This window comes from Pristis pectinata, chromosome 12 (genome assembly GCF_009764475.1).
Source record: "Pristis pectinata isolate sPriPec2 chromosome 12, sPriPec2.1.pri, whole genome shotgun sequence".
NCBI lineage: Eukaryota > Metazoa > Chordata > Chondrichthyes > Rhinopristiformes > Pristidae > Pristis > Pristis pectinata.
The window spans coordinates 33,687,313-33,701,531 of NC_067416.1; the positions used below are offsets into that span (position 1 = coordinate 33,687,313).

The 14,219-nt window shown below is 42.2% G+C and overlaps 1 protein-coding gene across 2 annotated transcripts in view; it reads right to left on the reverse strand.

Moving 5' to 3' along the window:
* Nucleotides 1-13,881, reverse strand: part of lipf (lipase, gastric) — a 37,079-nt gene extending 23,198 nt beyond the window's left edge. Inside the window, exons 1-2 of one of the 2 annotated variants that reach the window (XM_052027263.1) lie at nucleotides 13,705-13,881; nucleotides 1,820-1,940 (exon numbers count right to left, since the gene is read on the reverse strand). In XM_052027263.1, the coding sequence (XP_051883223.1) occupies nucleotides 1,820-1,933 (114 nt within the window). In that variant the 5' untranslated portion in view covers nucleotides 1,934-1,940; nucleotides 13,705-13,881. Of the gene's footprint in view, nucleotides 1-1,819; nucleotides 1,941-5,616; nucleotides 5,787-13,704 lie in introns of those variants that run through there. The other variant, XM_052027264.1, reaches the window with a different exon arrangement.
* Between the last annotated feature and the right edge of the window lie 338 nt (nucleotides 13,882-14,219).

Sequence of the window (14,219 nt, forward strand, 5' to 3'; positions counted from 1 at the left end):
GTGGATTGGTATGGGGCAAGAGGGCAATGGAAAGTGTTGAGGGTTGTTTTGCTTTAATTAGGTATAACTGGTATCTAAAAATAGCTCAGGCAGAATAGAGCATGATAACAAGTGCACCTCTAGATGCCACACTCAAAAACAATTAAAAAGAAATGGATTAGAAAGACTGAATATAAACTAACATAATGACTAAGGAATTCAAAAAGATTTTTCCAACCATGGTAAACAACGAAGTTAGCATTAACATAGCTTTTGATTGGCTTTGAGCCAAATCAATTTATGTCTGCAGAAATACAGATGGCAGGCAAAATTAAAATGAAGTAAATCTCGACATAGACACGATGGACTGCTTGGCCACCCACTAAATAAAAATGAGAATTTTAGTAATTCTGTTCTGAGTGAAATTGCCACAGCCAAAGAGCAGAAAGTAGTCAGACCACTTGTCCCATCTACTACGATGAAGTTAAAAGATTTTATTGAATCTCAATTCTTTAAGCCATCCATTGTCAGGACACAGTGATCGGAAGTGCAAAAATAACAAAAATCTAGAGAAAACCCGAATTGCTATAACCAGTACAATCTCACTGTAGCAGAAAGACTTGTGGTAATGAACCTTGCTCAAGCTTGAAGTTACATGCATCAACTACACACTGTGGGGCTGGCACTCTATGGTTTGCAGACAATTTTAATACATAATGCAGCGTGCTATGTATGCACATACAAATAAACAACACTGACATTATAACATCAACAAAATTCATTCTAAAATGGAGAAAAGGAAATGCTGGACTGGAAATTCCTTTCCACAACTCTAGAAAAAAAAACTTGTGCAGTTCAAATTTGGCTCACCTAGAGTAGAGTAATACATTCCTACTGTTTAATTCTAGGTGAGGAAATTCAAATCCTGACCTTTCAATTGCACTAGCTACCTTTTTTGGCATAAAACTTCCCAAATGACACAAGCAATTCATGCAACATACACAAGGGAGATTTTCAAACTTATTGTTCTGGAAAAATGACAGTTCCTATTTATTCGCTGTACAACCAGTTTCTACTAGCCTTGTTTTCCCAAAAATCAAGGCACCACACTCAAGCTGCATTCAATGCCCTCAATTAGATTGGTAACTTCAAATAATGTCTCACATGTATCTGGAATAAATTGCTGGTGAACATGCTTCCTGGGGGCACTGTTCTTCACAAGCCTGACCATATCCCTGGTGAGCATTCATCCGGCCCCTTTGCATTATGGCAAATCCATTTGTTCAAGTGGCAACATGCTCCTGCAGCTAGAAAAGTACTGCTTGTTTTGTGGTATGTCCCTTTAAAAGCTGTCTACAAAGATTGGATCTCCTAGGCCAAATGCAAGAACTTGCAACGAATTATTGTCAGTTTCAGCCCAGTGTTACACAGAAAACTCAAAAACACTGTTTGGCAAGGACAGAAATTGAAGATTTCGATCTTTGTCTAACTTTCACAAATAGTGATAGGATGACACTACATTTTAAAAGGAGGCGCAGTGTACCGCCTCCATCCACCACTTTCTACTTTGTACAACTGCTACTAAAAACTTAAGACACAAAGGGAGAACGCTAGGGGGAAACAATTCTGTTAGAATATTTGGAACATGATTTTCCCAAGATCTTACTTGCACTACATTTCTAGCATAAAACATAACCTTTCAATCACTTTTAGGAGCATCCATAGCAATGATTGTATAAATATTCAGAAAGTACAAATACTAAAGTTGAAAACTGGACTTGTATTTTAATACTAGACAATATTACTGTCTCCTTAGGCAAACACAAGCTTTTAAACTTACAATATTCATATAGGCTTCAGGATCCACGTGTACGTTTTTGTGATAATCTTTTGGGTGCAGGCAAACACCTCCAAATTGAATGAAAAGTAGCAGTGCAAAAAATAGTTGGTTCATCTTCAGTCTATAGAAAACATACAAAGTGGATTATTAATTATGAAAGGACATGCCATAAATCACCTGCACCGAGATTCACACGTTGAGTAAAAAAAAATGAATTTGGCCAAATCATGACGTCATTTGACATGGAAACAGGCCCTTCAGTCCACCGAGTGTGCGCTGACCAACAAGCAATCATTACAATAATCAAACCAGTAGAAACATTGGTAAATTGGTTTATTATTGTCACATGTACAGAGGTACAGTGAAAACCTGTCTTGCACACCGTTCATACAGATCAATGCATTACAACAGTGCATTGAGGTAGTACAAGGTAAAATAATAACAGAATCCAGAATAAAGTGTTACAGTTACAGAGAAGTGCAGTGCAGGTAGACAATAAGGTGTAAGGTCATAACAAGGTAGATTAGGAGGTCAAGAGTCCATCTTATCATGCTAGGGAACCGTTTAATAGTCTTATAACAGCAGGATAGAAGCTGTCCTTGAGCATGGTGGTATGTGCTTTCAGGCTTTTGTATCTTCTGCTTGATGGGAGGGCGAAGAGAGAACGTCTGGGGTGGGTGGGGTATTTGATTATGTTGGCAGCTTTACCCAGGCAGAAGTGTAGATAGAGACCATGGAGGGGAGGTTGGTTTCCGTGATGTGCCAAGCTGTGTTCACAACTTTCTGCAGTTTCTTGCTGTCACAGGCGGAGCAGTTGCCATTCCAAGCCGTGATGCATCCAGATAGGATGCTTTCTATGGTGCATCAATAAAAGTTGGTGAGGGTCAAAGGGGACATGCCAAATTTCTTTAGCCTCCTGAGGAAGTAGAGGCACTGGTGAGCTTTCTTGGCCATGGCATTTACATGATTGGACCAGGACAGGCTATTGGTGATGTTCACTCCTCGGAACTTGAAGCTCTTAACCCTCTCGACCTCAGCACCATTGATGTAAATAGGAGCACGTGTACCGCCGCCCTACCTGAAGTCAATGACCAGCTCTTTTGAGGGAAAGGTTTTTGTCATGGCACCATGTCACTAGTCTCTCTCTCTCCTTCCTGTACTGTGTCTTATTGCTATTTGATATACGGCCCACTACACTGATATCATCTGCAAACTTGTAGATAAACTTGTAACATGCTACAACAGCATTAGAAAGAAAAAAATCTTGATGTCATTAGAATTCCAAATATTTCTATTAGTGCTCAAAAAAAAGGAGAGGCAGATTCAATACAAACTCTTAAAAAGAGACTGGACAAATATATGAAGAGTAAAAAGGTTTATATATAAAGAAGAACTAATTAGTACAACTAATAACACAATGGTATGAATGCCTGTTTCTGTGCTTTATAACAATGGACAACATTTACTCTTCCAACTTGAGGAACTAACATTTGAAAGACTGTTTACAATTGGATGAACTTTTAAGATTGCTTCTCAAGAGGAAGTTGAGATAAAGGCACCACTTACATCAACTGGGACATCAGTGTTTGTGAATGCTAATCAATGAGCTACACTTCCAGAATCAAATCTAGCCCATAGAAAACTGATATGCAAAGCATGTAGAAATAGAAAATAAATCTCAAAATAAAGCCAAATTATCTCTTACTACATGAATTCTGCAACATGTCTGCAAACATAAACCAGTATTGGGAATGATTATATAATAGCTGTGAATAGTTTAAGTCCCAATTCTCACTATAAATTCTATTTGACAAAAGTTAGTAAACACCTGCATTTAGGTAACAAAGTCAAACAAGATTTTAAGTTGCTCAGCTGAAACTTGAATGGGTAAGAAGGACAAATATTGCAAGATACAATAGGCATTCTTACAAGGACATTTGGGCAGGTATTTAAACCTTGAGAAACAAAACTCCATTTGCTGATTCAAGGACACGAAGCTTCACTCTGCTCCAAAAGTGTGCAAAAACTCCGAAGTTTATTACTAACTTTTGGATAGGAGAAAAGCTTCTATTGCTTTATCAAATCTATATGGAAAATAACTAAATAATAATCAATGCTGTTATTTTGAAAACATAGCATGATAACTTTTTCAGCAATCACATAAAAAGTACTGGCACATTCTGGCATTACTAATATTGAAATATACATTTGCACTATGTATTCTATGACAATCAAGAATTAGGGCAATAATCCTAGAACATAGAACAGTACAGCACAGGAACAGGCCCTTCAGCCCTCAATGTTGTGCCGAACTAATTAAACTACTAATTAAGTGCCCTTAACTAAACAAATCCCTTCTGCCCACACAGTGTCCATATTCCTCCATTCTCTGCACATTCATGTACCTATAATCCTGAACATTTTCTTATCATAAAACAAAGTGCATGCTTGTGACAGCTCTTTCGAACTGATACACAACTAGTTCTACTTCCCTATCCTGTCACTACAGATCTCTTTTGCCGCAGAACTGTTTATAGAAACATAGAAAATAGGAGCAGGAGTAAGCCACTTCGGCTGTTCTGCCATTCATTGTGATCACGGCTGATCATCTGTCTCAATATCATATTCCTGCCTTCTCCCCATACCTGTTGGTGCCTTTAGCAACTGGAAATTTATCTACCTTTGTCTTATAGCCATCTCTACAGCCCTCTGTAGTACTAAATTCCACAGGTTCTCTGCTGACAAAATTTCTCCTCATCTCAGTCCTAAATCCACTATCCTGTAACCCAAGACTGGAATTCTAGAAACACCAGACAGCGAAAACATCCTTCACATATCATCTATCTGGCCCATCAGAACTTTATGTTTTAATGAGGTCCCTTCATTCTTCTAAACTCCAGTAAATACAAGCCTAGTTGACCCCTAATCTCTTTTCATTCAGCAGTCCCATAATCCCAGGAAACAGTTTTCCAATTTCTATGCTAATATATCAGAGGACAAGTTGAGCAGTTGTTCTACAGTAGATTATTCACAGCAACTGCATCATTTTAGTTTAAGCAGGTAAAACAAAAAAAATCACATAATTGGATAAAATAAATAGATTGTCTTTAGCTCAAAATATTGTTGAAGAAACACCCCTAAAGATCCCAACTTGAACTGGGCTAGACTTGATTTAACGGTGGAAAAGTACAACTATGTTTATCTGAAAAATAAAGATAATGTAGTAAATAGAACCTGGTTATGATAGTCAATGTAAAACAGCCAGCTGCAAGAGAGAAAGCAAACAAGTATTAGGGAATTCAAGAGAAAAATCTGTTTCTCATCAGCCACAACCCTCATTAGCAAAAAATAGGCAAATTTTCCACTAGAAATATACAAGTGTACAAAACGCAGAACAATTGTGTTGACAACTAACACTTATTCAATATTAAGATTGTTTTTTTTGCCTTAAAGGCACAGCTTAACTCCTCCGCACTGCCCGATATCCCCTCAAAGAAAGTATTGTTAAAACTAAGCACTCTTGACAGCTCATGCTGATACTTAGCACAGCACTTTTTGCAGAGTTAATATTCTATTAATTTATCTGGATCTGTCTCATTGCACAGCAGCTATCATCAATTGCATCCGTGACTGTTACTCATCCAGACCAGAAACTTTCAGAAACAGGGCAGCAGTCCAATTAGATTTGTTCTAAAGGAGGAGAAATTCCAATGTAGAACGGTAGGGCAGAATGGTATGATTCCATGTTGTACCTTTCCCATCAATACACAAGAGAAGAAATAGGTATCCTATCTCACCATTAAAATGGCAAATGCAGCTTCTGTCTGATGTCCTTTAAACAAACTAGTGCACCATATTAACCATAAAAGATGGGAGAAGCCCCATTTTGGTCAGGAGTCAGAAGCACACATCCCTCACTGATGCATATTCATAGAACCAGCAGTTGTTTGGAAATGATAACAAGATCATTAAGCAGCTGTGCTGGTTGCTGACCTCATGTCACAATATTGCTCAATTAGACAGCAAACCAATGACATGCAAGAGATTCTCATCCCAGTGGTGTGACAGAATTACACCAATGAGAAGGATTGTTTGACTGTTCCAATAGAAATGAGGCTGGCTGAGAGTAACCAGACACAGGCAGCACAGTGCAAGGCTACAGATTTCTGAAATTGCCTAAACCAGCAGTTCTTAAACTATGGCTTATGGCACAGACACCTCTCTGGTGGGTCAGACCAAGATGTGAGGAGTCTGGAAACTCCTTCCACCTTCCCATAAGCCAGCTGAGAGTCCAGGACTCACACTGCCTGAGACTGCCGGTGGGGTGGGGTGGGGTGGGGTGGGGTGGGGTGGGGTGGGGTGGGGTGGGGTGGGGTGGGGTGGGGTGGGGTGGGGGTGGGGAGGGGAGGGGAAGGAGGGGGAAGGGAGGGGAGGGGAAGGGGGGGAAGGAGGGGGAAGGGAGGGGAGGGGAAGGGAGGGGAGGGGAAGGGGGGGAAGGGAGGGGAGGGGAAGGGGGGGAAGGGAGGGGAGGGGAAGGGGGGGAAGGGAGGGGAGGGGAAGGGGGGGAAGGGAAGGGGGGGGAAGGGAGGGGAGGGGGGGGAAGGGAGGGGAGGGGGGGGAAGGGAGGGGAGGGGAGGGGAGGGGAAGGGGGGGAAGGGAGGGGAGGGGAAGGGGGGGAAGGGAGGGGAGGGGAAGGGGGGGGGGGGAAGGGAGGGGAGGGGAAGGGGGGGAAGGGAGGGGAGGGGAAGGGGGGGAAGGGAAGGAGGGGAAGGGAAGGAGGGGAAGGGGGGAAGGGGAGGGGAAGGGAAGGGGGGGAGGGGAAGGGAAGGGGGGGAAGGGAAGGAAGGGAAAGGGAGGGGGAGGGGAAGGGAAGGGGGGAGGGGAAGGGAAGGGGGGGATGGAAAGAGCTGACAAAGGAGGCAGCATAAGTGGCCTTACATGAGAGAAGCCTCAGGAAGAGGTCTAAAGTAAATGAAAAGGGCAAGAGTGCATGGGGGATGGTTGAGAGCACCCGGTGGGAGGGCACATCTGGGCATGGAAGGTGGGGAGGCGATGGAGTGAAGAGAGGGGAAAATGGACAATGCATGAGCCTGCCTCTTCTCAGATGCAAGTCCAGACTAGGCTGCTTGGACTGAAAGCCTGGACTCAGTTTGAATCACTGCTCTCTCTCCTGGCAGTACCTTAGTGGACACTTCCATTCTGCTCTCTCTCTCTCTCACTCACTTGCTCACCCTTTCTCTCCCCCACCCCCTTCCTTAATTCTGATTTCCCTCCTCAAGTCTCAAAAACAAAAGTGTTTTCCTTTTGTACTCAAGTGCTAAGTTCATTAGAAATGTCTAGTAATTGATCATACTATCCATTCAATTAATGGTAATTAATTCCTGAAACTCTGAAAGGACAAGAAGTAGACATGGTAGGTCACCAAGAACAGGATTGGGCACAAGTCAAAACACAAGATTGGTCAGGAGGTCATGAGCTATTGGTTTTGGGTCCTGGTGCAAAAAGGTTTAAGGAATGTGAGGCTAAAAATCGGATTGGGTCACACAATCATACTGATCAGTCAGCAGTTGCAGTGCGGCTGAACTGAGCAATAACTACAGGAAAGTGGTGGAGTGGATATGGCGGTTATCGCAGAACATGTTTGAATTTCACAGACAGTCATTATAGAAAACTTTACAGACTCCATAGCTGACGGAGCCACGTCAAGAAGAAATCCAATGAATCGCAAGAAGATGCACACTGGAAAGGGAGAGGGCAGACACCGGAATGAGAAAGTCAGGGGAGGATCACACACAAAATGCTGGAGGAACTCTCACCTAGACTTGCCTATCACCTGCCTGCATGTACTTCCCCCTCCCCCACCCCCACCCTTCTTATTCCAGCTTCTACCCTCTTCCTTTCCAGTCCTGATGAAAGATCTCAACCCGAAACATTGACTGTTTATTTCTCTCCATAGATGCTGCCTGACCCGCCGAGTTCCTCCAGCATTTTGTGTGTAAACCTGCCTATCTATTTCCCACCTCCTTCCCTTTATTTCCAATGGTCCACTGCCCTCTCCTACTGGATTCCTCCTTCTTCAACCCTTTGCCTCTTCTACCCATCACCTCTCAGATTCTTACTTCTCCCCGCTCCTCCACATTCCTACCTTCCCCCTCTCACCTGGACTCACTTATAAACCTGAACTCACCTATCACCTGCCTGCATGTACTCCTCTCCCTCCCCTGACCTTATTCCGGCTTCTGCTCTCTTCCTTTCCAGTCCTGATGAAGGGTCTCAACCTGAAACAATGACTGTTTTCTCTCCATAGATGCTGCCTGACCTGTCGAGTTCCTCCAGCATTTTGTGTTTTGCTCCAAATGTCACCGAAAGTGGCTTTTATCATTACCACTATTGTATTTGAGATGAAACCCTAACTGATGTACAGCCTGCTGGGTATCAGCTGAGACATGAACCACTACTGATGGCAATTAACTAGAGCTCAAAATTAAACATGGGTCTTGGTCATGATTCTACTGCCCTGAAATATTAGTTTACTTTCATCAACTATCGACTTCACCAGAACCGGAACAGTACTTGATCATTTTGGGCATGACTAGCAAATAAGAGATAGCAGAGAAACACCAGAAGAAACTAAAAGATTGTAGTCAATTACTTTTTAAATCATCATGGCAGATACTGTGAAATCCCACTAATTTGTTGAAAGTACCTCAATCCATTCAGATTTTCAGGCAGTATAGATTATGATTTATTACTCTACAAATGTTTCAGCCAGATCATGTATTAGTAGCAGAGTCTCGATTTAAGGGCCGGACTGTGCCGAATTAAGAATTCTTGGGTGGGGCAGTGCCTTGGTACCTGAGTGTTTGGGAAGAAAAGGAATTTCTGGTCATCTACCCAAACTGCAAGGGTCTCAAGTAAAGGCAACAACCACTTGCACTATTAAGGATTATTCTGGAGTTACAAAATTATGGATAGCAGAGATTAATTAAAATGAGAACCAGTCTTCAGGAAATAAAACCTGTTCATAATTTAATTTCAACTGATACTTTAAAGCTATTGAAACCAATCATTGGGTGTGGGACATTCTGATTCTGTCCCATTGAAACTATGCAGGGGAAGAAAATAGATGAATGTTCATGTTAATTGGTGGTCATTGAAAACTTCAAGATGAGATCAGGGAAGGCATTAAGTTAACAAGTGGTATTAACACATTGTTAAAGACAATATCCCTGCAGTTCAGGACAGGTCCGTTTTGTCACTTAATACATGGTAGTGTAGGGGGCAGGCATGGTAGTGTAGCAGTTAGCGTAACGCTATTACAGCGCCAGTGACCCCGGTTCAATTCCAGCCACTGTCTGTAAAGAGTTTGTACATTCTCCCCGTGTCTGCGTGGGTTTCCTCCGGGTGCTCCAGTTTCCTGACACATTTCAAAGACGTACGGGTTAGGAAGTTCTGGGCAAGCTATGTTGGTGCCAGAAGCGTGGTGACACTTGCGGGCTGCCCCCAGGACACTCTACGCAAAAGATGCATTTCACTGTGTTTTTCAATTTACATGTGACTAATAAAGAAATCTTACCCTATCTTATTCTGGCTACTTGTATATTCATGGCACCATCGCTCAACAAACTAACAAAAGAGATACATTTTGGGTGTCTGGAGTACGTGATCAGCAGCTTTCAGACCAGCCACCAGTACTGAATATTCAAAGCGTTTCTGCTAGTTGGGATGTGCTACCATTGTAAATATGTAATTCTGTAAAGCTACCGGGCTACATTCAAAATGTTAAAGTTAAGTAGGTGATTATAGCCATTGAAACTGTAATTATTCATTTATTATTGTCTTTGTGTTTAAAGTGTAGGAACAGAGAACTAGGTTTTCTCCAGGAGATCCGTGTCAGGAACAGAGAACTAGGTTTTCTCCAGGAGATCCGCTGTTTTGAATAAAGACTTTTTATATCTCCCAGTTACAGCTTCCATGTGGCTCAGTTTAGTTAGTCACAAGTGAGGCTTTGCTTACAAATAGTGAAGAAACTTCCCACAGGCTTATCAGCAGATAGGCAAAACCTTAGTCATAGACAAGTGTTTTAAAGGAGAATAGAAAGATGGAGAGGCCAAGAAATTTAAGGAAGGAATTCTAGAGCTTTGGATCCCTTTAGCTCAAAGTAGAACTTTCAAAAGTGAAGTGAAGGCATGCTCAAGAGAGCAGAAATGGAGTAGAAGTACCTCTGAGGGTTGTAGAGCTGGAGGAAGTTACAGAGCTAGGGATCAGCAATGCCCTGGAGGGATATGAATACATGGATGAAAGGTTTAAAATCATGATGCTGCTCAAGTAGAATTCACTAACAACTAATGGATACAAGAATGAAGGGTCAAAAGTGTTTGGATTGCTTCAAGTTTAAGGCAAGTTGCCAAGATAGTAGAGGAATAATCACATTAAAAGTTTACAAAGGCATGGATAAATGCTTCAACTGCAAATGAGCTATGCTTGGGGCCAGTCAAAAAATGCCACTGCAGTTAAAATATGCAATTTGATGTGTTCTGAAGCTTACATTTGTGTTGAACATGATACCATGGCTCAACACATACAATTGCCATGGATGGTAATAATGTTGGTGCCTTAAGAATGGAGTCGTACTGACGTAATAGTTTAATTTGTTCTAACATACAGGTGGAAGAACTTTTTTTGTTCATCCAGAATGGATGGAATTCATTTGTCATAATCAATTACTTTGGCCAACGTTCAAGGGACAGAATCTCACATGATTGGCCACACAAGGGTGAAATACCACAGACTGCCTGGTAGCTATGGAACTGTACCCAGCAAGAAATCAATGTCTTCAGAAGGGAGAAAACTAGGGGGATATAGGTCAAGTGAATCGATGGCTTGTTCATTTGCTCATCCATGACTTAGTTAACTTTTGATTGTGCAGACAGCAAACAAGGGATTAGGTGATTATTGCAACTATGTACTGAATCATACGTAGTATGCCATATTGGTTAGTTCTTTATGTCAGTTTTATCCCTTAAGTAGTCAAGCTGTTTGCATTTGCTGTTAATGGTGGTAATTCCTGCTCAAGAAACTGGAAGTCTGCGTTTTCTTTCAAATAGGAGCAAATCTACTAAGTGTAAAGGCCATCAAACAACCTGGATCACTTCAAAAATCCTCAGTGATTAAAATAATGCAATAATCTTAGCAGACTCAACCACTTTTCAGAAAGTGCTTCTTGTGATTTTAAAAAAGGGCGATACAATTTTGTTTTGGAAAGTACAGGTATGGGGCATTACAAAAAACAGTTTATGTTCTTACTGCAATACAAGCAGCTTTCAAAATATTTCAATGAAAGGGTATTATTACCAACAAGTTTCAGATGTGCATTTTTCCAGCAACACATATGGCTTGGTATCTGTGAGACAGCAGTGTGAAAGATCAAATTTTGCAATGCAAACGTCCAACCGTTAAGACCTTGAGCTAGACTCATGGAATGATATAGCACAAAATGAGCCAATTTTTTGTTTAAATAAAAAAAATCGGATTTACCAACGAGATCCCACGAGCTCTTACTTTCTTGATCACTCTTATCAAGGACTTTGTCTAAAGTCCTTGTTAAAATTCATATACATGTCAAATACTCAAATCATCAACACTCCTCATCACCTCCTTTGAAAATCCAATCGAGTTAGTCAGACAATATCTTCCAATGAAGAAATCTACATTGAGTATATATGGAGAAACTACCAAAATTCTCATGATCTTGAGCACCAGTTTTAAATCTCCCCTTAACCATGTCTACCCTAAGAAATCCTTCTTCTGAAGTTTAAAAATATTAGAGTATTTTATCAATCCCCCTCTGCCATTTTAAACTATTTTTGACCGTGGAGCTGTCTAAGACTTCAGACTGCGCATTTCTACTGCATTATCTAAAATTTCAACTGCCCAGTACCATAGCTGCACAGCAAAATAATCTGTTCTCAAATCAAAAATCATTACTGGCTTTGGAAAGGTTAATATTTTGCCTGCATGGTGTTTACTCCTCACAATTTTACAAATTAAGATCATGAAATCTGACAATATTTTTTGGGAAGATATCATTTTCCATAATGTCTATAGCCACGTTCACAACTAGTATTATATGCTGGTAAACTATTCATCGATCTTCTAAACTTTTTCATATTTAATATCTAAACCAGTTTAATAAGTTTTGTGTAAATATACTAGTGAAATAACTTAGAATTAGAACAAAAAGCTTATCATTGGACATTTTACTGTACAGTTATAAGTCTCTAACTTACCACAATATGATGCCAAGAGCAATTTATCAGATCTTAATTTATTTGTTCACTTATGTAATAAATATTAAATATTATGTGGTCCTGTTGACATTTGATTTCAATGGCTACGAATAGCAGTTATAGGCTTCTTGCAACGATTAAATAAACTGACAGGATCTTCATGTAATAGCTCTGCTGCTTAGAGAGGATAGAATGTTTTGGGGTGTCTGGCACTGCCAAATAGGATGGTTCAGGATCGGTGGCCCTGGCCCATGAGATAGTTCATGATCTCCAGCACTGCTCTAGGAGATCGTTCAGGATCCCGGGAATTGTCCCAGGGGATGGCTCGGGTTCCCTGTTGCTGTCCTAGGGGAGCGTTCAGATCCCAGGAACCGTCCCTGGGGATGGTTCAGGATCCCTAGTATTGCTGGGTGGGGATGGCTGAAGATTCCTGAAATCACTGGGCAAAGATGATTCAGAATTCTTGGCACTTCCTATACAGAAGACAACAAGATCAACAATTTTGTTGTGGAGTTTTGGCAGGACTTTACTCCAATTAGTATACATTTATTTGTGATATATATATAAATAATTTCAATGAAAATGTAGATGGTCTGATAAGTACGTTTGTAGATGAAACAAAAATTGGTGGAGTTGTGGACAGTGAAGAAGTTCGTCAAACGATTCAGCAGTTTATGAAGCGGTTGGAAATTTGAACTAAGAAATGGCAGATGGAATTTAATCCAGACAAGTGTGAGGTGATACATTTTGGGAGGTTGAATGTAAGAGGAAAGTACACAGTAAATGGCAGGACCCTTTGGAGCATCAATGTACAGAGGGATCTTAGGGTGCTAGTCTATAGCTCCCCGAAAATAGCAACACAAGGCGGCATACGGCATACTTCATCGGCTGGGGCACCGAGTATAAACTTTGCGAAGTCACATTGCAGCTGTATAAAACTTTGGTTAGTTCTCATTTGGATTATTGTGTGCAATTCAGGTCACCACATCTGGAGGCTTTGGAGAGAGTGCAGGACAGGTTCACCAGGATGTTGCTTGGATTGGAGCATTAGCTACAAGGAGAGGTTGGCAAATTTGTTTTCTCGCCAGTGTCAGAGGCTGAGGGGCAGCCCCATAGAAGTATATAGAATTATGAGAGGCATAGATCGGGGAGATAATCAGTCTCTTTCCCCCGGTGGAAATGTCAAATCCAGAGGGCACAGCTTTAAAGTGAGAGGGGGGAAGTTTAAAAGAGATTTACGAGGCACGTGTTTTATTTTACACAGAGAGTGGTAGGTGCCTGAAACGCGCTGCCAGGAAAGGTAGTGAAAGCAGATACCACAGCAACGTTTAGGAGGCACTTATAGACACAAGAAAGGTAAGTAATAGAGGGATATGGACCATTTGGAATGATGGTCGGCACAGACATCGTGGGCCGAAGGGCCTGTTGCTGTGATGCAGTCTTCTATGTTAATAGCCGCGGTCCGGGTTCCTACTACTGACAGCGAGCGGATGATGCCGACTTCCTTACAGAGTCTGAGCACCTAACTTTTCTCGACTGAGTACAACTTTCTGCCCACGCTCCCCCGCGGAACAACGCGGTCCAAGTAACTCTTACCAACAGGGAGGCGGCGTCCCCGGAGCGAGTGGCGTGGATCGACCGTCGGGACCGGGACCAGGAGCGGCAGCTGCTGGTGTTGTCCCGGTCACACGCGGAAGGAACAGGACGAAGCGCGACCCCGCGGCCGGCGCGATCCCGCTCCAGCGATTGTCACACTCGTCCCGCCCCCCTCCCCCCCCACGCTCGATCCTGCATCATGCCGTAGCGTGGCCAATCAGCGCGGCCTGCGGGATTTCCCTTTGTTCGCGTCAGAGTCAGCAGCTGGCTGGTGTTGCGCTTGTGTGACAGCAACTGTGTGTGCTGTGCAAACCAGACTGTGCTTGTACACCTGCCACTGTACACGGGGTTCAGTACATGCGCCTTATATTGTGCGGTGCATGTTGCACAAGGCTGCCTGTGTACCTTATGCTGCAACTGTGCACTTATACTGTACACCAGAGACACAAGAAATTCTGCAGATGCTGGAATCTGGAGCAATACGCGAAAAGTGCTGGAGGAACTCAGCGGGTCAG